The sequence below is a fragment of the Pinus tabuliformis genome, chromosome 7 (assembly GCF_031772625.1).
Source record: "Pinus tabuliformis cultivar Carrire ecotype Pingquan chromosome 7, CPIR1, whole genome shotgun sequence".
Classification (NCBI taxonomy): Eukaryota; Viridiplantae; Streptophyta; class Pinopsida; order Pinales; family Pinaceae; genus Pinus; species Pinus tabuliformis.
Genome location: NC_142293.1, coordinates 2,053,923,777 through 2,053,950,342, shown reverse-complemented (window position 1 = coordinate 2,053,950,342; position 26,566 = coordinate 2,053,923,777). Strand labels below are relative to the sequence as shown.

The 26,566-nt window shown below is 38.8% G+C and overlaps 1 protein-coding gene across 1 annotated transcript; it reads right to left on the bottom strand.

Moving 5' to 3' along the window:
• Positions 1-5,610: 5,610 nt before the first annotated feature.
• Positions 5,611-6,294, bottom strand: LOC149256756 (uncharacterized). The gene has a single exon (XM_089455447.1). It carries the CDS (start codon positions 6,292-6,294, stop codon positions 5,611-5,613), a length of 684 nt encoding a protein of 227 aa, XP_089311573.1.
• Between the last annotated feature and the right edge of the window lie 20,272 nt (positions 6,295-26,566).

Sequence of the window (26,566 nt, the reverse complement as noted above, 5' to 3'; positions counted from 1 at the left end):
TCTCCTCAGCCACTTCCTTTCTCGTTCTTCTCACCGTTACCATTCGTCTCTTCCTCTTAGTGGTATGTGGTCAAAATTTCTGCCTTCCCTATTTTATCTTAAGCTCTATTATGGTCTTTGCCACCCTGCCTCCTTGCGCTCTCACTGTATTTGTTGTGATCCCATTCTCTCCTCCGCATCTCTTCTCCCCTTTATGTTTTTTCCTTTTCCGCTACTCCTCTTTCCTCTTCACCACCTCCCGCTACCGCCTGTTATTCCTATCATCTCCCACTTCTCCACATCTCTCTCTTCTACCATCTTTCCCACGTCCCATCACCACATCATTTCTACCACCTCATCTGCCTTTCTTTACTTCATCTCTGCCTCGCCTTGGAATTATATCCTCTCTACAGATCTTCCTGCTTGTCGTCATGATTACCCATATCCCGTATGACCTGTCATTATTTTTCGCTCTCGCCATATTAATTGATCTCCTCGCCGCCATTTTCACCCCGATCGGGGGTCTCTGTGGGTCCTTTTTATTGAGCTGTGGATTCATTAGGATCCTAAGTGATTATTGTAGTAAGGTTTTCCAAACCGGGTTTATTCATCATTGTTGACCAATTGCTATCTATCTTTTCTCCCCGTTCTTTGCATCCCCAATTTCCAAGAAAGTCTGCCGCTTTATTTCCTTTTCTCCTGATGTGGTTGAAGATTTTATATTGAAAGCGTTTTAAAATATTTGCCAAATCTTGAATAATCCCTGCCGTTCTCCAGCTCCTTGCAACTTGATTCTAGTCCTTCCCATTATTGAGATTTCAAAGCATTTCCACTACTATCTGAGAGTCGCCTTCGATTTCCAGGTTTGTGTAGCCATTCCTTACTACTATTCTGAGACCCTGATATACTGCCATCAATTCTGCTTCATTGTTGGTCATTCTGCCTCCCCATTCCGCATACACCCATCTATTATGTCTCTCACTATCTCTAAAAATACCTCCAAGGCCTGCTGGTCCTGGTTTCCTTTGGAAGCCCCATCAAAGTTTCTCGATGGATAACTGAGCTGCTCTAGACTCTGAGCCTAAGGTCTCTGTTGTCTTTCCTTCAAAGGGTACACCATTCCATATTCCATATTCAGTTTTGCTAGGATTCTACCTTCCTCGGGGTTCACTCTCCAATCTTCCTCCTCCCAGGTCTCAACCAGAACCGTCTCCCTGATTGATTTTTGTATTCCTCCCCATATCTTTTCTGGTGGATTAGCTTTATCTAAGAAAATCCTTCGATTCCTTTCCTTCCATAGAAGCCATATAATAAAACCTAAGGCAAGATTCCAGGTTCTCCTTACAACCTTACACGAAAAATTACCCTTTCCCCATTGGAAGATGGTCTTTTTAATATCCCTGGGGTCCCTGTTAGATTCTCCAAAGAGTTTTCTGACCTCATCCCACTGATGCTGAGCGAATGGGCAAGAGTTCAGGATGTGTTCCTGAGATTCATTTTCTTGTTTACACAGGCTGCATCTCGGGGGTCCCTGGAAGCCTCGTTTCTATAACTTGTCCCACGTCAGGATTCTTTCTTTTCCAACTAACCATGCAAATATAGTTACCTTTGGCCACCACTTATTTCTCCAAATTATTTCCCATTCTGTATTTTCTCCCTCCCTCTCTTGTCGTGTGGATAAATAATAGGCTTCTTTGACTGTGAAGGTCCCTCTTGTGGACTTTCCCCATCTGAGGATATCCGGCCCTGGCCTATTTTTGATTTTCCTTGACTCCAATTCTTTTATAAATATCCCTTTCTGCTCTTGATCTATATTTTCATCCCAATCCTCTGGCTTTCTCCATATTCTCCATGTCTCATCTGTCTCCCCTTCTCCCCAGTAATCTCTTACATATTCAAGCCCCTCCCTTACCGCCTTCTGATGTGTACTTTGCAAGGCTTGAATGCTGGCCATTCTCTCTCTCTGTTGCCATTCCTCCTCCCAGAATCTAGCTATACCTCCTCCCCTTATTTCCCAGAAGGCATAATTGTTTATGATGTTTCTGTTCTGACTTGCCAATTCCCATATAGTAGACCCTTTTGGAGTTTCTTCTAATCTGAGAATATCTTCTGTTGTTAAAGGCATATTATATTTCTGTGTCCATATTTTTTTCCATAAATCATTTCCTCCCCTCATCCACCTCCACCACAGTTTTGCTCCTAGAACTTGATTTAGGATGCCTCGGTCCTAGAGTCCTAGACCTCCTTCTTCTTTTATTTTTGTCAAGATTTTCCACGATATAAGTGCCCATTTCGTTTGCTATTTTGGCCCTCCCCATAGGAATTTTCCAAAGATTTCCTTCATTTTTATACAGGCTCCTTTGGGCGCAGCCATGACCGATAGAGAGTAGATTGGTATAGATTGGAGAACTGATTTCAGAAGCACCAATCTGCCTGCTATGTTCAATGTTCAAAAAGACCAACTTGCTAATCTATTCTTGAGTTTTTCTATTATCTGCTGCGAGTTTGCTATTCTTGTGGGGTTTACATCTAATTGATTCCCCAAGTACTTTGTTGGTAGTTCGCCATGTCTGAATCCTAGCGTTCTGGTTGAATGAGCTTTAATTGTTTCTAGGGTATTGAAGATAAAGGTATAGGATTTCTCTTTGTTAATTTCCATTCCTGAGGCTTCCATAAACAAGTCCAAAATCTTTTTTACTCCCCTTACTTCCTTTAGCGAGACCTCACCGAAAAGCATGATGTTGTCTACGAACTGCTGGTGTGTGATGGGCAGGTTGCTACCTCATAGCTGCAGCCCTTTGATCTTTCTTTCCCTCATCTCCTTTTTGAAATATCTTCCCAGGCCCTCTGCAGCTAAGATAAATAGAAAAAGGGACAGAGGGTCTCCCTGCCTTAAGCCTCTGGTTGCGTTGAAGGTCGGTGTTGGCGTTCCATTTAACATTATAGAGAAGAAAGGCATTGATATCATATTATAAACCCAATCTATCCATCTGTTGCTAAATCCAAAAGCCTTGAGGATCTCCGTTAGGTATTTCCAGTTTAATCTATCATAAGCTTTTGACAAATTAATTTTATCAACATCCCCCTCCGCTTTTTTTGTTTTAGAGAATGTATTACTTCCTCGGTAACTACTAATCCATCAAGGATTTGTCTTCCCTCTACAAAGTTGGTTTGTTCTGGTGATATAATACTAGAGAGAATGGGTTTTAATATTTTAACCAGCACAGTGGCTATTATTTTGTATATTACATTACAGAGGGCTATTGGGCGGAAGCCATAGGCAGTTTCAGATTTTGCATTTTTAGGAATCAATGTGAGAAAAGTAGAGTTAAGACCTTGCCATACCTTCTGATTTATTTGTGATTCCTCTACCACGTCTAGAAGTTCTTGTCCCAGAAAATGCCAGCTTGCCTGATAAAATTCCTCTGTATATCCATCAGGTCCTGGGGCCTTGTTTCTCTTCATTCCCTTCACAGTTTCTTCCACTTCTTCTATCGTTATAGCTCTCATCAATGCCTTATTTTGTTCCTCCATTATTATTCTAGGGATATCCTTGTAGATTAGCTCTGTAGCCTCTCCTCTTTCCACCTGTGGTTTCGTCAACATGTCTTTATAATGATCTACTAATACTTTTTCGATTCCTTCGTGTTCTGTTATCCTTTCCCCTTCTTCATTTTTGATTGAGAAAATCATGTTCCTTTGCCTGTGATGTATCATGGCCTGGTGGAAAAACTTGGTGCTCTTTTCTCCTTCTCGAAGCCAGTTTATCCTAGATTTCTGTTTCCATAGGATTTCTTCCTGTTTCCTCCACTCCTCCAGTTGGTTGATTAGAGTTCCTTCTTCTCTGCATCTTTCCTCATCTCGTCCTTCTGTAATCATCTTTTGTTGTATCTCTTCCATTTTTTGCTCTAGCCTCTGTTTTTCCATCATTATGTTTCCAAACTCTTCCTTATTCCATTTTTTGATTTTCCCCTTGAGTTCTTTAAGCTTTAACTGAAAGGTATGCATCCTGCATTTTCCTTTTTGTTGACTTTGCGTCCACCATTCCTCCATCTTAGATATAAACTGTGGATTCCTGAGCCAAAAAACCTCAAACCTGAAGGGTCTTTTAAGGGGGTTTTTCTTAATGTCTATCTCCAGCCTGATGGGCCAATGATCTGAACCCATCGCTGGCATTATTGTGGCTTCAATAAATACATCCCTGTTCATTATTTGCTCTGATATTAAGAATCGATCTAATCTGGAAGCTATTTGGTTTCTACCACCTCTTCGATTATTCCAAGTGTGGATGTCGTTGATTGTTGGGATGTCTACTAATCTTTGCTCTGTAATCATCTCACTGAAATCCTCCATATTTTGATCCGGTCTATTTATACCCCCTCTCTTTTCTTCTATTGTTTTGATCATATTAAAGTCTCCCCCTACAATCCACGGTACTCCTGGGAAGATCTTTCTCATGGTTTGCATGTCTTTGAGGAAGTTTTTTCGTTCTCTTGGTATATGTGGTCCGTAGACTCCTGTAATGAGGATCCACTCAGATGACCCTATCATTCTGAATAAGCCTGAGAGAATTCTGGGTAAGCTGATCCAGTTTTCAAAGTGAACCTCTTCAGGGTTCCAAAGGATTGCTAAGCCTCCTGTCGTTCCATTCGCATCCTGACCCATTACCTCGTATTGAATTTTTTGTTTCCTTATTATATCTTCTAATTGTTGAGAGCTGATCTTCGTTTCTTGGATTATCATTATGTTGGGTTTATCTTTCTTTACCCTGTCCTTCAGGTACCTCTGCTTGCCTTTGCTGTTAAGGCCTCTGATATTCCAACTTGTAACTATCATTTTAAAACTTTTTGGGGGTTGTTGGAATACCTCTGAGAGAGGTATAACTTTGCCTAAGTTTACCAATACTTCTCCAACCGCTTGTATAGTTTCATTCATTGTCTGCCTCCCTCATTTCCTACCACCTTTGCCAGAGTTTTCCATTCCCAAACTTTGAGTTCCTTGCGTTCTTGTTTGATCCAGTTGAATTGCTTGAGTAGTTCCTTTTTTTTCTTTGTATTTTTGAAAAGTCTCTTTATACAATTGTTTTTGGGCTTCCGGGATGAACCTTTCAACAAGATGTTTCTAGTCCTGTAGCAGCTTTTTCATTATTCTCTCCTCCTCATTTCCACTCTCCTTCTGTGTGTCAATCTCTGCCTGAGGTTGCTCTGCTAGCATCTCCATGTTGTTCTCTGCTCCTTCTCCCCCCGCCATACTGTCCTGGTTTAGTTCTGATTCATTTGTCTCTTTTGTGATCTCCATGGGTTCCTCTATGTTTTCTTCATTTCCCATCTCCCCTTCTTCTTCTTGTAAGGCTTCGAACTTGTTCTGACATTCCATTGCCACTATTTTTGTGGTTTGTTGTATTCTTGTCATTTCTTTCCCTGGTCTTCTTTTTCTATGTATTTCCTAGAAACCCTCTTCTCCTCCTTCTGTTCCTTCTGTCCTCCTTTGTCCTTCTTCTTGTTTTCTTGCTGTTTCTTCCACATTGTTCATTGGACATTGTTTGAAGAGATGTCCATATTCATGGCACCTTCTGCATCTGAAGGGTATATGCTCGTAGTCCATCGGTTGCTGCCATATTTCGTCATGGTATTATAGCTCTATGAACTCTGGTAATGGTTCTGCTATATTCATATATACACATATTCTTGCATATGATGTATACTTTCCTCTTTTTGTTGTCTCTGCAACTTTGACAAAAGTGCCGATTGTATTGCCTATACCCTCCAGAATTTCAGGGTCCCAGAACTCCATTGGTAGGCCAAACAATCTTACCCAGATGGGTGCTGCTAACATCTTTTCCTGGTCTGGATTGTAGCAGTCCTCCCAGTGCCTCATAAATAGACCAGCATTATTCATGAAGTACGGTCCCCCTTCAAAGGTTCTTTCCTTGTCTTCCAGGTTTGAGAATATCACTGTAAAAAAACCCTTTGCCCCTAGCTTTAGATCTATATGCCCTTTCGGCTTCCATCTTTGTTGTATCCATTTTACCAACTCCTTTTCCGAGGGCCAAAACCCTACAAATTTGCATATCAAAGCATGATCTCTCATATAGCATCTATAATCTTCAAGTTTGTTGTTGGGTATTACGAACCTTGGTTTTTTCTGAGCTCTTGGTAGACATCTGCCTCCAAGTCTTGTTTGCCATCGATTTCCCATGACTGGCATGTCTTTGTTGTTTTCCTTTGGTTCTCTTTGTATTCCACTTCCACTCGGTTCTCCTGCTACCACATTTTTGTAGGAGGGGATCTCTCCCCCCCTAGGTTCCCCTGCCATGGCGTCCTTCAGCTCTTTCTTGGTTTATTAACCCTCCTCCCTTTGTTAAGATTTCGTAGATCCGACTGCGTGCAGAAGGCTTGACCTCGTGCCGTTATCTTCATTGTCGCCGCTCTTTCAAGCCTGTCACTGATAACCCTAAACTTTCAGAAACCCTTGCTTCCGTCTCCTTCATTCGCTCCTCCGAGACTTGCCCCGTATCTTTTGTATTCTACATTACCTTTTATTGTATGCGCGCTTGAAATTGAACCCCAAATGTTTGAAAATTAGTTTTCTTTTAATATTTCAATATAGAATTAAGTAATATTAATATACATTTAAAAATACATTAATAAAAAAAAATAAGTATTAATGTGCACAATGGTTCATAAAAAAATATATTTCAATGTCAATTATATATCTATATATATGTGTGAGGTTTAAAAAAGCTATGGACATGTGATAGAAAGTAATTAAAAATAATAATAAAACATTTTTAAATGTTTTTACTGTTTTACGTTTTGGTTATTTTTCACTTATAATATTTGGTCACTTGTGTCTAGAATCCAACAAAGACTTATTAGAATTACAAGTTCATATTATATAGTGTATACAATCCACATTCCCAAAAAGACTTTCAAGGTGTTAAATCTATATATACCCATAGTTAAGATAGATCTATATTGATTTATTGTATGTAGTTATTAAATAATAGAGATGATATTAATGAATCAATGAGCTTTAAAAATCTATTTCCTTTAACACATAGTTACTCGATAATAATATATACTAATTATTTTTTCATAGAAACAATATATTTAACTCTAAACCATAATGACTCATGAACTAATGATATATAAATTGTGTATATACACAAAAACCACCATGAATTAAAAAAATTTGATTGTCCACTTATTTTTTAGTGATCACTAATTAATGAAATATACTACAAACTGTGTTTTTCACATAATAGTAGAAACTCAAAATTGTGATGAAATAATAAATTTTTAAGTCCAATTACTTTTTAAGTGGTTAATAATTAATGAGACATATTTTGTATATATTTTCAAACTTATAAAGAGATTGGCTAAAAATGTGTTGAATTAAGGAGATCTTATTGTCCATTTTCTCTTAAGTGGCTTCTAATTCAGATTAAACAACTTAAATTTATGATTATTAAAATTTTCTACCATATTTTTGGGCAAAATTAATCAGAAAAAAAAAAACACCCGAAAAATAGTCATTTATATTAGTTAAATTACACTTATACTATGTATTATTTTTCATACAAAATACTACATTCTTATTAATTAGATTACACATATACTATCTATTATTTTTCATGCAAAATACTCAAATTAACTAAAAATTGTGATAAATTAATGAATTTTTAATATCCACTTGTTTAAGTGACTACTAAATAATAATGACATACACTTTATGTAGTTTTTTTGAAAGAATAAATTATTTATTGATTAAAATTTAATTTACATATATAAAGGGAATATAGACATTCATAATTTATGTAGTTATTAAAATCATAGTGATCTTCAATTTTTTTTCCAATACTTTTTTTTGTCAAGTTGTCTCTGATTCTCAAGGTTTGACCCTAAGGTGACTTGATTTTTAGCATGTCTCCTGCCCCTAGCACAGGTGCAACAACCTCCATGAGGTTTGATCCTGAATCACCTTGCTAAGAAAGCTCATCCTCAACAAGTTATGCTAGTAAGACTTAACCAATATTTTTTAACTTAAAAATAATATTTTATTATTATTATTATTATTATTATAGTTTAATTTAGTATATTAATTTTCATCTCAAAAAATATTTATCATAATTAATATGATAGATTGTTTTTATTATTAAAATAACTACCCATTTCATTTTTTCACATGCTAAAATATAATATTTCTATTTACATAATGTATAAATATAAATATAAAACAAATTAATTCTGTTAGATAAATTTAGGATTTAATATTAAGTGTTTTTAAATTATTAAAATAATTACTCATTTCATTTTTCTACATGCTAAAATATAATTATTTTATTAATATAATGCATAAATATAAAGTAAATAAATTGTCATATATAAATTTAGAATTTAATATTGATTCTTTTATCAATTTTAAAAGTGATACTATTTTATTTTTATTAAATCAAAATTAAAATATTAGCGTAAATTTCTTTTCGGAAAAAGTAATTGTTATTACATATTTATCGTTTAATTAATAGGAACAATAGTATTTTTAGTATTTTTAGGGTATTTTTTCTGATTAATTTTAACCTAAATTCGATAGATGTTTTTAAAAACATGAATTTAAGTTATTTAATGCATTTAAAAATAGATATTAAACAACAAAAAATCACAATCTTTGATCATGTTCTTCTTGAATAGTTAGGGTTTATAAATTTTGCATCTATTGTTCTCCTCAAGTTATCTTTGATACCGACTTCCTTTTATGCATCGAGATATAGGAATATGTCTCCCATTCTCCTCACTAGTAGAAAATGGTGAAATTAGTGACTAGGTGACTAAAAAAGTTAGTCACCACAACTTTTCCAAGTGAAATACTACAAAAAATTAGAAATATTAAGAGACCCAACTAAAAACAACTGACATAAATGACTAATTTAGTCCCGAGTTAAAATATACAACTAGCTAATAACTAATACTACTAAAAATGAATAACGTGAATGAGTAATTTAGTCTAGGAACAAAAATATGACTACCTAACAAAAACTACAATAATATGAATTAGTCGTTTATGTTAGTCATTTTAATTGTGTCACTTCAACAATCTAAACTTACAAGTGATAGGGGATTCAAAATTTGTTTTAAATTGATGAAAGGTTATAATTCCTTGTACACTTCTTTATTGGATCAAAGGACGATTAAAATTATGGAGCTTATTAGAATCTTTAGGGTCATATCATTTGATCACATTCACGGGGAATTAAATTCAGAGGTTGAAAAATTATTGAAAAGGGGAGTGGGCCAACACCTCCTTTTGCAACACGACATGACCGCCCATATATTTTACAACAACCTTGCAACTTATTTAGTTGGTTGCACATATATTTCACATTTCTTCTTCGTCTTGCAAAGTGGTAGTGCTAAGGAGAGGGTATGAACTTTGATCAAAGAATGTTCACTTAGTATCACTACCAAATTTCCTTCGTGCAACTTGTCAAATGTCTTAAGTTTGCTTCACAACTTCTCATGGTGCTTAAATTACTTTTCTAAATCTCTAATTGAGACTACAACCCTCCAACATATCTAAGTATTCAAACTCTTCAACCTTTGTTAGAGTCTTCATAGATGTGCACTCATACTTGAAGCATAACCTAACAATAGCATCCCCGATGTGCATTCACATTTCCTATTTTAATGCTTCATTGAAACCACATTATCACACTACTTAAAATGAAATGTTCACGTCTCAACGAAAAATGCCTACTTTGCTTATAAGAATCTTAACTATGTGAATGTCTAGGAGAGAACTCCATTTTCTCAAGATGAAAACATAGGGTCTTACAACCCCATTGGCACAACAAGTTGAATATATTTAACCTAAAGAAAGATGTGTAATCTACTCCTTCCAAATTTAAAATATGAATTTTAATAAACTAACACTTGTTTTTAACTATTAAATCTATTTATTATATACTCTATTTTATTTTTACCCACTTAATATGCAAGAACACCTAAATATTTTCAATACAACTAGACTAAAAACACTTGTTTTTTTTCCAAAGGAAAAAACGGTAACCTTTTATTAAAGAATTAATGAAAAGTTACACTAGTAGTTGCAATGAAGCATTTCGTAAACTGCCACATGGGCTCGCGTGGTTACACACCGTTAGAAGACTAACGTGCACAAAGAAGAAGAAAAGAGAAGAGGAGAGAGAAAGAAAAGGGGGGAAAAACTGAATTCCGGCAGTGAGTAAAGACTCACGCTTCAGGTTTTTCTCCCCTTTTTCTTTTCGACCTTACGCCACTCTCCTTGAGTGGGCTCGGTCGAAACCATGACTAGTTGTGTTTCTGCATTCTGTGTGCCTGTTTCTTTGTCTGAGTCTGAAGTATCTGAGTGGTGATGCCGTTTGCTGCCTCCCATTGTCATCTCTGCCTGATTTTGGTGGGTCTCTGCCTGTTGTGGAGCCTTGTTGTCTGATATGTTTTCCTTCTGATTCCCTGTTTCCGCTTCCTCTATGATGGTATCATCCTCTTCTGTTTCTGATTCTTCAACTTCTGGTGTCGAAGAGGCTTTCCTTTCCGCGGCTCTCTTCTTTGCAACCTCATCTATGTTCTGCCAACCTTTGGGCTTCCTTTGTTGTGGCTTGCTCTTGTTGAGGCTTTTGCATGCATTGTACAGATGACCTGTTTGTTGACATCCCCTGCATCTGAAGGCTGTATTCTCATAGTCCAACGGTTGTTTCCACTGTGAGTTGTTGAAGTTCAGAATGATGCTTTCAGGTAAACCTTGGCTAAGATCTACCTCGACACATATTCTAGCAAAAGTAAAGATTCCTTTTATGTGTCTCTCTGTATCAATCTTTAACGTTCTTCCAAGGGTATTCCCTATAACTATTAAGGCCTTGGAGTGCCAGAAATGTATCGGAAGATTATGCAGCCTTACCCATACTGGCATCCTTGATACCATCATAGTAGTGGCATCGAACTCTGGGAACCATGGGGTAACAAACAGTCCCACACTGCCCCAAAACCATGGCCCTTCATTGAGAATTTTTTCCTTTTCTTCTTCTACGAGGAAAGTTACTATGAAGAAACCCTTAGAGCATAGGTGAATTTGGTAGTTTTTTGTCCAGACCGTGTGAATCCATTGGTACAATGCATCGGTTCTAGGCCAGAAGCCGTTAAATCTACAGATAACAACATTTTTCTGTAGATCTGAGAAAATGTACTTTACCTCTGGTAAATCCAGAGAGATAGAAGGGCTCTCTGGCACTTGATCCACGATATACTGCCCTGGAGGTGCATTTACAGCTGTTGATTCTTTCCCCTTTGGAGGCTCTTTCCCTTTGGCTGCATCGCGGTATGTGCTTGTAGGTTTTGAGGTAGATCCCTTAGATCCACCTCGCAATCGGTGATTGAGTATGATAGTTGAGTCCTTCGCAACCCTGTAATGCTGGAGTGTGTGTTGATCCTGCATGCAAAACCCTGAAAATAAAAGGATTTGTAATGCAGTTGGAATTCCGAGTTTGTCCTGGATCTCTTTTTTTAACTCCAGAATACTCATCCGTTCCCAGATCTGCATACAAACGTGTCTACCTTCTGTTGATCTGATGAAGATTTGCTTCAGATCCGCTGTGTCTGCCTTGATCAAATCCCGTTTTTCGGAGTTGTTTTCTGGATCTGGCGAAAACCCATTTTGCTTCTGCCTGGATCTGGCCAGATCTGATAGATCCACCCCGGTTCTACAAAGTTTGGCCCGATCTGGTGTGCCATTTCCCAGATCGGGACTCCTATTGGGGCTATCGCTCATTTGCATGACATGGTCTTCGAGCCCTCTGTTGAAAAGCTGCGTCGAGGTGGTAAGAGCCCAGATCTGCGCTGCAGAGAGCATAGGAGCCTCAAAACACCGCGAAACCAGGTCCCTACTCCCACCCCATACTTGATCTACGGCTTTGCCATTTAAAATCCGCCCTAGATCGGCAGATCGAATCCACGGCGTACCAAAATGGGGCATGGGAGCTGGCATACGCCTCTTTTCTCCATAGTCGCAGACAGATTTGCCATGCCTGTGCAGAGCGTTCTCGTATGATGGCGTATCAAGACGAGACAGGGTAAGGACCGTTTGTTTTGGAGTATAAAACTCCGGACAAAAGATTTCTGGTGCCGCCGTGAGGTAATCTACCTGCACCCTGAAGGAGGAGAAGCGCACCGGTCGCAGTTTGCTGTGGTTCGACTCATAAAAATCCTTTTCATCAGCAGATCCGATCCAGGACCCAAGGGAGGCATCGAGCTCAGAGTATCCAGCGGCCAGGCATCTAGCCGATCCAAAGCAGATCAGATCTTTTGGGGCCGCGGCGGCGCAGAGATTACCTTCTGAAACCCTAAGTCCATGAAACGCCTCCATCGCTCCGCCTTAACTAAAAACACTTGTTTCCTTCCAACATCTCACATTTTTCCTCCATAAACTTTAACAAAAAAAAACATTACATAAAAACATAACATTAAAATTAAATTATTTTTATTTTTATTATTATAATAAATACCACCTAATATTTCAACCAAAAACATGTAAAATCCTATTAGTTTCTCAAATACAACTAAAATATGTAAAAGTGAAAATAAAATATTATATCTATTTTCTGAACATTGGAAAATTTAACACTTTTAAAAATTTAAACATTAATTTTGTTTTACAATACCCCTCCCAACCACAACGGGAAAATGACATCCCAACAAACTTTTCATAATGCCTGAAAATGACATCTGAGTGAATTGTGAATTATGGTTTTACTAATATCGGACCCAATATGGAAAGCCACATCATACATAAACCCATTTCTAATTATTTATTCATGGATCTCCACACCTAGTTCTAGGTCTGCCATGTTACTACAAGATGGAAGAATCCTCACAAAGGAAAAGGTCTTTGGCATTTGCAAATGTCGTTGAGGTTGTCTTGGCCCCTGATGGGTTGATACCAATGAGGGCTCTACATATTCAACCTCTTGTGGATGGCTATGCACTCTATGGCATATCTCTAGACACATTCTATACGATTAATATGGGAGGAACTAAGATCTATTCTAGGAATGATACTTTGCGAACAGTTTGGGAGATTGTTCAAAAGTATTTGAAGATAAAAATTACTCCTAAGAGTGCTTCTATTAATCCCATCTTTATCAAATATAATGCTCTTTTTAGTGACATTATTTCTCTTAACATGGTCTATGAAACAATAAAGGAAATGGTTGTGAGTGCATCCAGTACTGTAAACTCAAAATTTCAACATTTCTTGGACTTTTAGTGTGGACTCTATTCTCACATATTTTGTTTGGATGCATTTCTATGATATTGGTTGCTGAGCTCTATATCTGTTGATTTTTAGTGCCTATATCAATGGCCAATCTGCATTAGCAAACTTTGATATGTCTAGCAAGGCAAGGGGGTTGGATGTGTCTTTCTATCAAGACTTTTTTGCCAACACTTCAGTTGGGCCAAAGTTGGTCCAAATCTAGGTTGGGCCGAGAAGTCCTCTATATGATAATACCAATGTTAATGCTATACTAAATGGGTTGGAAATAATGAAGATAAGAAGTCTTGTTGGAGGTCTGGACAAGCCCTGTATTGTTCATGGCAATAGTACTATGAAATTCAAAGGAAAAAATGGGAAGATCGGACCTATTATTGGATCAATTGCTGGAGCTTTTTTAGCATTGAGACTACTAGCAACAGGGTATTGCATGTATATCCACCCAAAATCGAAGTGAAAGAACACCCTTCCAACCTAGTTGCCACTTCCTTTGCATGGTGGGAATTCAGAAACTATGGCGAGCAAAGTTTCCCCAGGTTACCACAAGAGTGGTACTCGTAGCTATGTTTCGTCTGCACCTTCAAGTATGGGCTAATTCTTTACATTTGCAGAGATACAATAATCCACCAAAAACTTTGATGAAAATTGTCTACTCGACATGAGAAGTTTTTGTGAAGTTTATAAAGGTGAACTAGAATATGGGACAATATTTTTCTAAGGGATTTTTTCAAACATATCACTTGCAATTTATATGCTTCCCCATTTCACATACATGCTCACAAAGGCATTCCATACAAGCATATTCATCTCAAAACCACTCCCTTGATTCATTCATGAATCTCCATGCCCTGTTCTAGAGTTTCCAAAGTGGCACACATGAAGAACCGTATAAATATTTTGGATTTGATGCAGGAAAAGCCCCTGAAGGCAATTTCCCTGGTTTTCACAATATCCTTACATGAGCCTGTGGGTTATGGCCGACCTATACCAATCAAAAGCATTACATTCGTGGACTTTATCCAAAACCCAACCTATCACCTAATAGTGCTATAACACATAATCCACCATTTAACGTCGGTCCCACCTGAATGCACAAAACTGGACTCCAAATAAAATAAAATCCACGTCCATAAACTTCAAGAACCTGCTCAGCAATTGAACAACAATTGAACATCAATTGAACAACAATTGAAGAACAATTGAGCAACAATTGAACATTGATTGAACAACAATTGAATAGCAATCCTCCCACCTTGACTTTCCCTTTTTGCACAAATCTTATCGGACTAATTCTCCACCATTGATCTCATCATTAATTTGACAGCTGATGGTTCACTTGATCATCGTACATCACATATCGCAACTTCTCTCGACCAGGGTTCATTCACTCATGAAAGATGTGATGTGATATTAATCCAATAGTCAACATCAGCAATGATCCAATGGTCTGTGGCCCTTCAACAAACACACGGCTTACCAAACAACTTAACCCCCACAGTTGATTGTGATGTAAGCGATTGAAAATGCGATCGACGGCTGGGATTTAGTACGACGCTTCAACCCCGATCAAGACACCCGTAGACTCTGAACCTCTGCAATTATGCATTTCACTTTGGCTTGTTTCACTTTTCCACCAACTTCCTTCTCATCTCCAGATCAACTTGAAACCAAGTTCAACTAGGCCAACTCCTTTCTCCGCTTAGAAACAATGCGTTGAGATTTCTCTGATTTCCTTACTGTGCCTTGCAGCTATACCTCTCTTTCTTTAACACCACTTCAAACTGAAATACATAATACTCTCTGTGATATTTTCCTTCTTCCAGATTTCGTAATTCGTTCTTTACTTGACCTGTACATACATCTATTAAGTCTGAATGGAATCACATGGATTCTACCTAGACGACAAGTCTTTTGTCACTCAGAAAGACTTTCAGATATTCAACTTCAATTCATTCATCATGGTTTATCACATGAAAACCATAAATTCCCAATTATGGATCACTCAACACACAAAAGGAATGACACACACAATCATAATGAATTCAATTTCCTCATTCATTAAACAAATGTACAAATACAAATAAAAACCTGTTTACAATCTAGATTTGGCCTGATCTGCCTTTACATGGTCTTTATTAATGGCCCTTTCTCATTTCAATGGCCATAGGCTCACAATCCAACCTTCTTGTCTACTAACTCTCTTACTAACTAACTCGACTTGAATAACTCTTTCTCTGCCTTTTTGGCTTACATTTATACAAAAGAATTATGTTTCCAATTCTGGTTCATATCCTCACTCTTCTCAACTAAATCCTAAGAATCCTCTAATTACTCAATTTGTTCCTAAAATATCTTCTATATCCCTTGAGGATCTCAACTTTCAACTAATCCTAAGGATCCTCCATAAACCATGAACTACTTTCTAAGATTTACAATATCTCAATCCATACTAATTACTCATCATCACTCATGTTCTCCTACATTCAAGAACATTTACAAATATCCTCACAATATTTAATTAACTCTTATTCTAAATGTCTCATTTAAATCACTCAAAATATCTAAAATTACATGAATTAAATACTTAGGAAAATCAATCTTTTGAAAAAACAAGACCACCTAGATTCTACTAAATGTAGACATTTTCGGAGCCATGATGCTCTTGCATCACGATTCTAGCCCAATACCTTTATTTTTTATCTTTTCAGAGTTTCAGGGCCTCAAGAGCATGCCAATTATGTGCATATCAAGCAGTGGTAGTGTTCCATCATATCACGTTTTGTAAAACAATTACCATGCCTTCTTTATGTTTCCACATTTCAAATGCATGTATATGAGGACATTTTCCACAAAGCCATCCAGCTAAAATCTATTGATAATTATCTTCACACCACCTTCTAAAGCTTTCAATTTGGCACACAATCAAAGCAATTAAATGCACCTTCTTCATTCTAATTATGTTTTATGCTAGTTATCAAAGTTTTATCTTAGTAATAGGGTATATGATATTAGGTTGTAGTTGGTGGACTTGGTAAATGGTGGTTAGAGGTAGCTGGTGAATTTTCAGGCCCTAGTTCAATGAATGGTGTGGTCTCTTTTGTGATCTAACAGTAGTCTAAGAGGTCTTAAAATTCCATAATTTAGTTCCTCCACAAAATCATCCGTCTTGGGAAATAATGGATTGCTACAACCTACTCTATTTTTCTCCCCTTCATTGCCAAGGAAGGAATTAATTTTGCATCATTGACATTAAATTTTTTTTGCAAGACTTGGAGTCTTCATGCCTTCACCAATTTTGCAGAGTTTGTTTCTAGTTTGCTAAAACAAGAAGAATGAATGAATATGTTTTTCGTATCAATGCAATATACACCAATATGGAGAACATTATTTCACAGAATCCTATCTCTAGTTAATAAAAATTTACCATTTTGGGATGCTCCTATATCATCAAAAGTTGTTACCATGATCACGTATTATGGTAGCAATCCTTGAATAGGGGATCTACATAAGAATTTCTACAAAAAAATTTACTTGCAGTGAATACATGAAGGGCTTTTATAGAGACATTGATGCTAGTGCCACCATTGCATTCAAGTATGAAAATGATGACTGCATGGTGCATGCTAATGTACACTGGGGAATGCTATTAAGAGGACTTGTGCATCAAGTCTTATGTTCCTATTTAGTATTGTTGCACACTACTACTAAATGAGCAAGTCCTTAACTTTCACTGTCGTACTACAAATTGTTGCAACAAGGCATAAACAAATGACTCTACTACTACCAAATTTATGGTCACAACTTGTAGATCCATTCTTTGAGTTCTTAACATTAATTGTATGAATTATTATCTTTTCACTAGGCACTGATTTAGTTTTAGCTCCATTCAAGCCAAAATTACAATTCTAGAGTATTGATTTTGTATTAGTGATTGAAAGATTTCTCTTAACAAAATCATTTCCAATGTGCAATACAATAATCGTTGATTATTCAGCAGAATCCTCTTCTCCATCCTTACCGTTAAAAAATTATGAAGGAGCAGTGAGAAAAAACTTTCAACTTTTTAGAGCACACGAGCTGTGAATTGGGGTGTTGACTTCATCATTACAATTCTCAACATGACCTACATGTTCCTCATCACCTACTAATTCCACTTCTATAGAATTTTCAAGTTCATAGCATCTCTTCTAAGCTTCTTTGTAAAGCATTGTTAAATTCTAGAGCATTTGAATTGTGAAGTAGGGTGTTCAATGCATTTTTACAATCCTAAACAACACCTACATGTTCCTCCTAACCTGAATATTTCCTTTTTGTATAATATTCTAAGTTCTTATATTCATATCTTCTGATATTCTTCATAATGTTCAATAGATTTTGAGAAACTTTGTTGAGTAGATTCTTTAATATAAGATTTAGATAAGCCTAATAATTCATTGATGAGGGCCAATAAGCAGTCTTGCTCTCCTTTTATAATTTCTTTGCATCTAGAAAAGCTACCATTGATGGTGTGCACCTATGAGCCAATAATGGTTTGAAGGTTCTCAGGGGGAAAGTGTCAGGCGGAAAGAGTCGATTGTGCGGACACAACCAACCTCCCTAGGAGCCTAAGACTCTCTAGTGACAAACAAGACAAACGAGAGAAATCCTTCTCTAAACATGCATTTACTATATAAGGAATCAAGTGTTTAGATCCTACCTGTAGTTCCACGCTGTTGTAGCAGTCCAGCTCCGCTGATCCGGATGAGCTCCTCTTTCACTTTGAAACCTGCATCCACTAAAAATAAAATGATTAAATAGCACTTGATAATCTCATAGAATAAAACATATTTAACACATAAACCAAGGAGTACATGAAACAACTCATAAATAACAAGTTATTGAGAAGAATGGACTCATTTGCATTAATAGGTAACAAAAGGAACAAATACAACCTAAGCCTTGGTGTTGTGCAAGTCCCTCCCAGGGTCCATCAAGAGTTCTCCTTTACTTTGACAAATCTCACCCACTTCCAAATAGAACAAGCAAAGATGGCAATCTCTCCTCACAAGCTTCTAAATGGGAGTCCTAATTCCTGCAGCATCTACCCTTAGAAATGTATAGCTTCCAACCTCTTCTCCTTCTGGCCCAATGCCTGTATTTATAGTGCTCAAGAGGAAGTTAATCAGGTCCACCATCAATGGGATAATCCCCTCTTTGGATGGGATAGCTCCCTTATTGATGGGATAAGTTCCTCTTTGGTAGGGGTGCATGAACCATCTGGAGGCACTCGATACAGGTCGAACAACCTTCTAGAATGCTCTAGAAATGACCACAAGTAACTTTTTAAAGATGAAACTTGCGCATTTTAACCTTTACAGGGGGACGCACTTGTCCCTTTACATACAGAGCGTCCAAAGACGCAACTTTTGTGAACATTGGGTGCGTACCCGCAGGAAAGGTTGAGAGAACCTGCGTACCCAGAGATAAATACATTTGTAAAGACTTTCTCTCTTTTTGGAGTTTGACATGGAGAGCAGAGGCATAAGACTTGCCTAAGAGGATAGCATGACTATTAATAGAGCCATACTAACTGTAAATAGCCATGGTGACATTTTTTAGTGTAACAGATTACCCCCTAAAGTGCGAAGCCTGTAATAGATTAGGTTTTTGTATTATCTAGGAAGGGTGAAGCACTTTATCATTTCAAGGATTATCTCGTGGAGAGCCTGGTCAGAACCTGCAATTTTCAACACAAAATACATGTATAAGATTATATCATCACTGAGGTAGGCATTCCCATACTCAGATCAAAACTTTAACTAACAGACTAACTACTCTGATACAGGAATGATCTTGTAGTACATCATAATCATAGACTTTTGTAGACACGGTATGGGCACAACCATCTGTTTATGATTAGTCTACTTAGATAATGAATACAAAACTCCTCGTAGCCTGGATGGTGGAAACTAGATCCAGGGTCTTCATTTCTACCTCCCGAATTGGTACGATTCTAGCCATGCGAATAAATGAGTTGATGTCGAACATGGTAGAAACCACTTGATTACCAGTCGATGATGAAAACTATTAACAAGCATGAGAGAGACCACCAGTAATGTCAATGGTTCTCAAAGTACCCAGTACAATCCATGAGATGTGAATAAATGAGTTGATGTTGAACATTTCACGCAATCCTTCGATCGAAAGTCGATGATGTAAACTGACGTCAAAGGCGAGAAACCTGTCATTGATGCATGCAGACTTCAAGGTACTGGTGATTTCTAAGTCATCTCTCTAGATAATGTGCTGATGTCGATAGAAAGCGACCCGTTGCAGGCAAGCCTACAACACGAAATCATTGTTCAAGTTGAAGAAATGTTGCTGTGAGGACTGACTCAGGGATGGTCAAATGGATGACAAGTATTTTGCAGATGAAAGTTTTGCTTGCAGACCTCTTGAACACATAACGACACGACAGATGGCTTGGTGATAAACGACTCAAAGTTAATCCCCGGAACCCGGCTGAAGACTTTCAAAGTAGTTTGATCAACTGTGAGGTAAAAGATTTCCCAACCCAGGTAAATGAAAAGTGTCGTGTTCAAGAGTGGTAATAAAGTTTCTTCTGAGAGAAAAGATAACAAACAGGTTCATTCTTCTCTCTTTTCCCCCACCATTTCTGGCAAGTACCTCTTTATTTTTAACAAGCTTGAGGAGGATAACATATGCTTGATTATAAGCTCATCCTTCGGATGAGTCCAACCTAGTTTTGATTCAAACCCTAGGAAGGAGTGGTTCGTTCCTGTTTGTAATTGAACAGGTTCTTTACTGTGAAATGTTTAACGAGCCCAGTATAGGAGAAACTCGACGTTTTTCAATTTTAGAGAGTCTGAAAAACTTAAGAAGACTCCAAGTTGAACTTTTTCGTAGATTTGTGTCCCTCAAGCCCGAAAAAGTATAAAATAATACCTGGGGGAACCGCTTGATCTTGCGACCAAGGAGTACTTTCATAATTAGTGTCACTGACCTGAAAAGTAAAAAGCGATCAAGGACACGTCGTTTTATTTCTGTATCGAGTTTGAAACGACAAAAACCCGGCAATCGTTTCCTGATTTTACGGTCAGAAAAGAGCTATAAGGGGACCATCTTTTAATTCCGTTTTAACGAGTGTAAAAGAAACGCTCGGCAATCTTTTCATATTTTAGGAGTCAGAAAAGGGCTTAAAAGATGACTCTGATATTTTGGTTCGTGAAAAATGACAATTTTCCCTCTAAATTCCTTTGTCCTGCACAAAAACGACCCATTACTCATACCTGTTTAAGATAGGCAAAAATACATCGAAAAATATCCTTCCATGGTGAAAAATGAACAAACCTAGCATTCATTCATCCAAAAAAACTATAAAAAGACTTTTTACCATGTCATTTTTACCATTCTACTGTTGAGGTTGAAAAAAGGGCTTTTGGCAAGAAACTTCCCGTGGTTTCTGCGGAGAATCCGACCGTCAGAATCGAACGCCGTCTCTTCCAGGTATTTCACAACATCCTCCTCTTTAATTTCATCCGATTAAAAATGTGTTTTAGGTTTTAGTTTTGATTTTTGGGGGGTTTTGGGTTTCAAAAAACGCTCCGCGGGGTACGCTGGTGCCCTTAGGGTGACCTGCGTCCCCCGACTTTTTCCTGTACAGGAAAACGGTCGGGGGACGCAGCCCACCTTCAGGCCAGCTGCGTCCTGACGCTCTGTGTTCTAAACGCGGGGTGCGTCCCCCGCGAAAGGCGGAATTTGAAACCCCAAACTCCACAAACAACCATTTAAAATTTCCCAAATCAATTCTAATCTCTGTTTCTTGGTGTGTAGGGCACTCACCATGTTGGATTGGAGAGAAAGAGAGCACGAGGATGTTGATTTAGCCGCAATTGAACATCAACCTTCCATTGATGCCCTAAAAGCATGCGGGCTATATAAATACTGGGCCATACCTGGCATGAGGGCTCAGGTGAGATTCTTGGAGTGGCTGGTTGAGAGATGGAACATTCATGAGCAATGCTTTTACATCGGAGGGCACCAGCTCGAGATAGAGCCCTCTGACATATACTTTCTCACTGGCTTGCCAAATAGAGGCGAGCAACTCAATCTAGCCGGGACTAGGCCGGGTGGCCAATCCCTTGCTAGTCTCCGGGCAGATTGGTGCACACCAAATGCACACCATGCGAAAGGCGTAGAAATCAAACACATCTCTCTGCGTGAACTCAAGGTTATAGCTTTCACGGTTACCAGAATTTGCGGTGCAACCGCTTTACATATTACCACCGGTTCCCAAATGCGGATGGCGATTGACTGTTTCCAAGGCACCATTTTCAACTGGTGTGATGCTGTGTCGGCTAATATGAAGAGCCAACTGACTAGGGCAAAGAACGGACAACTGAAGACCTTTGGATATGGGCCTCTAGTTGTGAGCTTTGCCTTAGAGAGAGTTCCGATGCTGATCCCTCAGCAACTCACTGTTGATATCTTGGGTCCTCAGGAGCCAAAGCTGATACGACGGGTTACGGTGATGGCCCGACATCCTGACGAGGGCACAGCGATTGTTCGATTCTCTGATATTTATTTTCACTGGTTAGAGGACCAGGTTTTTTTGATCCAGGACTTTCCGTATGCCGGAGTAGATTTTCGAGGTGATCCGGACATGTTTATTCCACAGGGAGAACAATGGAATGACAGAGGTACTTTATTTTTCACAAGTTTTCAAATTATGTATTTTTTTTTGTTTTTTTATATATATCGTCTCAAAACTGACAGTAAAAATTTTCAAAATGCAGATGTTGGTCCACAGCGCCCAGCCAACCTCCGGCCTTTTGAGAGGAGACATCCAGTTGCACCGGTACCGGCCCCACAGGATGCGGCTGCAGAGTCACTAGCTGAGTTGGAGCAGGATCTAGAGCGTCTGACGGTGGATATACCTGAGACTACCATAGATGATATTCCTATCAGACTTCAGCGCTATGTAGTCGCAGTCCCTGGACCGTTTAGGAGATTTTTGTGTAAGGTAGCCCGTGCAGTGGTGTCGTATAGGGAGCACCACCAGTGATTGGCTAGTCACTTTGTAGACACATGTGACATTTTTGACTTTTTGTACTTTTATCATTTTGCCGATCATAAGGTGTTTTTCAACCTATGATCGAAGACGATGTATATTTTTTGACACACTCCTATCTATATATATATCACTATTACCGGCTTATCTTGTTTAACATATGTGATGAAATGTTTTTAAATTTACTTGCATGATTATCGTAAATGTCTGTCCAACATTCGAGAAGCAATTGCATCTGCTAATGTATTTAAAGACCTTGGAATATGCTGATATTCAATGTAATCAAATTCACGTTCCAAGAGACGCACTCTCAAAAACAACCTTAATAACACAGGATTTCTAATGGCATATACTCTATTAAGCTGTAATACAACAAGTTCAGAATCTAACCTCACTATCAAACGTCGAATTCCAAATGAAATAGATTCAGATAATAATTCAACCACTGCACTGTATTCTGCAATGTTGTTCGTTGTTTGACCGAGGCTTACCCCATGCATAGAAACTAACTCGTCAGAGGGCGAATAGATAACCCAAGCTGCGGAAGAGATATTCCGTGTACTACGACAAGCACCATCAGCAAATCCAATGTATGTTTGGAGAGGCGTCGACATCTGCAATATCAAGAGTAAAACCAAGATAAGCCAGAATAACGACGAAAAACACACTCTCTAAGCTAAGCACACTAACTAAACTAACAAACACACTAGCTAGAAAGAAAACCTAACCTAACTAAAAATTCTCCATACCCACCATTTAAGCATAATACCTCTTTAGGTAAAGTCCATTTCTGGGTTTACCCAAAGAGTCCCCATCAAAATCTACCAGCTCATAAGCCCCTTTTGCTAGCTTTCGCTTTACAATGTAGGGTCCATGCCACATAGGAACGAATTTTCCAGCACCTAGCTTATCGTTAGCTTGATCATATAATAGCACTAGGTCTCCCTCCGAAAAACTTCGAGGGGTCACATTTCTATCATACTGAGCTTTCATTCGCTTCGCGTGAGTCTCGATTGCCAATGTAGCGTCACGTCGAGTCTCATCTAATTTAGCTAAGTATAATAAACGTTTCTCCTCTTCGGAAGTAGCTGGAAGTAATTCGACAGCCATTTGAAGTGATGGGATTTCGCATTCAATGGGTAACACAGCTTCCAAGCCATAAACTAGCTGGAAAGGAGTGAACCCTGTTGAAGTTTTCACTGAGGTTCGGTATGCCCATAGCGCTGAAAATAACATGTTGTGCCAATTCGACCGATGAATACCAATGGTTCGTCGGATCATGATAACCAGAACTTTGTTGATAGACTCAACCAAACCGTTGGCTTGCGGATAATAAGGAGTAGAGCTATCGTGGCGCAAACCAAGCTGGCTTGTAAGCTCAGTCATCATGATGTTTCGAAAATGGCTCCCATGGTCAGTAATGATTGCTTGTGGGACACCAAACCTAGTTATAATATGATTGAATACGAAAACTGCAGCTGTTTTGCCGCTTGCGTCGAATGTAGGCATCGCCTCGGCCCATTTAGTAAAATAATCAACCGCGAGGATGATATACGCATGCCCCCCGGCCGAGTGAGGGTTACAAGTAATAAAGTCGATACCCCATTTGGCGAATGGACCAACGACAATTATAGGGTGGAGAGGAGCAGGTGGTGCGCGCATCTTGCGATCAAACACTTGACAGTTGTGGCACTTCTGGACTGCAATGATACAATCTTTAAACATAGACGGCCAGAAATAGCCAGCGCGCAACACCTTCTGAGCTGTGGCATACCCAGACATATGACCGCCACATGCTCCAGAGTGACAATCATTCAAAACCCTCTCAGCCTCTTCGTGAGTTAAACAACGTCGAAAAACTAAGTCTGCCCCCCGCGATAAAGTGTATCTCCAATAATTTTGTATTGCTGGGATTGAAACCGAATTTTTCGACGTTCCGCCTTTGAAGCTTCAGGCCGAAAGGTTTGGGTTTGGAGATAGATGATTATATCCCCGTACCACGGATCTAAAGTACTGATAAGAAACAAAGATTCGTCCGCAATGGACTCCTCTGCCACAGTCTTGTGTCAGCACGCGGGAAATCACACATCAATTCCGCAAAAACTAAGGATTTCTTAGACTTGGACTTCTCGAACTCCAAGTCGAACTCTTGCAGGATAACGATCCATTTAGAGTACTTGCCCCCTAGCAGTTGTTTTGTCAAAATATAAATCATAGGGTTGCAATCCGAAATAACTGTAGTTTTACGGAGAAGAATGTAGTGACGAAAACGCTGGACAGCTTGAACGGCTGCCAGGGCCAATTTCTCCACATGCGAATATTTTAGCTCAGTGGGATTTAAGGTCCTACTAAGATAATATATCACATGTTCCGCTCCGAATTCATCTTCTTGAACTAACACCATTCCAATGGTGGAATGCGAAGCTGCGAGGTATAAGAAGTAGTCCTGGTTGTAGTTGGGAGGATGCAACAACGGTGCATGGGTCAACGCGTGTTTAAGTGCATCAAAAGATTGTTGGGCAATCTCGTCCCAAAAGAATTGAGCGTTCTGTTTCAACAACCGTGTAAAACCTTTAGTGACCTCGGCGTAGTTTGGGATGAATCGGCGTAAAAATTTCGCTTTCCCTTGCAAACTTTGGAGTTGGCGCAAACTCGAAGGAGGAGGCAATTTGATGATAGCTTCGACCTTCGAGGGATCGACGCGAATGCCGGCTTTTGAAACAACAAATCCCAGCAATCGACCCGTCTCTATACAGAAAACACACTTGTGGGGATTCAACCGAATTCGATAATGCCTACACCTCATAAAGATTGCTCGTAAGTGGACAAGGTGATCAGCTCGATGTAAAGAATGAGCAGGCAAATCATCGAGGTACGGTTGCACAATGTGCTTGATGTCATGAAATGCATAAGACATCGCCCGTTGAAAAGTGGCCCCGGCATTCTTAAGCCCAAAAGGTAATTTGCAATAAGCAAATGTCCCCCATGGACAAATGAATGCCGTTTTTGGTTGGTCGGCAGGTAGAATATTGATTTGATTATAGCCTAAAAACCATCCATAAAGGAAAACATTTCACTTCCGGCACAATCATCAATAATTTGATCGATATAAGGCGTAGGATAGTTGTCTTTTGGACAAGCTCGATTTATATCCCTATAGTCGATACAGATTCTTATTGTTCCTTGTTTCTTGTTGACCGAAACAATATTCGATACCCAATCCGTTAACGGGATCGGATAAATGAAACCTGCTTTCAACAGCTTTTCGACTTCTGCTTTAATCGCAGCCGCTTTCCGAGGGTGAATCTGACGCAACCGTTGCCGGACGGGTTTAGCATCCGGGTAGGTCTTTATTTCATGAACAACAATGGCAGGATCGATTCCTGGCATTTCCTCGTAAGACCAGGCAAACACATCGCGGAATTCTTGGAATAGGGCCTTGTAAGTTTGGATTTCATCTTCTGTACATGCGGCACCTATATGAATGTTCTCCTCAATTCCGGGCTTCACTGAAATATCAATGGGAATAGTACGAGAAATATTCCCTAAATTCAACTCTGAATCAGAATGTTTCGTTGGATCCTGAGCGTCTTTGACATATTCAGCGGTAAAGATAGATGAAAAATCATTTTCAAAAGCATCATCCTTAGGTAAAAACGAAGATCTGTGATGGAGATCTTCCCATGGTAGATCGTCTACACTTAGGATTTCGCGAAGTTGTTCGTCAGATGACACGACTTCGGGAAACGCTATCCGTTCTAAGGTTGAGGTGAAAAGTGATTCTTCACTGACCACATTCATTTGGTCGATTTGGGTTGAACGCGAGTCGGTAAAAGACATGACAGCTTCATAAGCAATTTCATATGGACTCAAAGGCATAGCATCACCGAATGAGTCTATCTCAGATTCAGATGGGACAATCCAAGGATCATCATAAATAATGTTTTCTGATGTAATCATATGAATTGATGCAAATGAAGGATCTACGCTGATTGGAGGGAGAGGAAAAGTTCCCAGTAAACCGGAATCTTTAACTAAACCTACGCCAACGTCCCTATAAGGGATTGTCGTCTTACCGACATGCTGGATACTCTCTGAAGAGGCTGGGTCGGATGAAAAGTATGTCAGCTGATCAATAGTCACGATCTTACCGTTATATGGAAACTTAATTACTCTGAAGACCGATGAAACGACCGCTGTCATAGCATATGACCA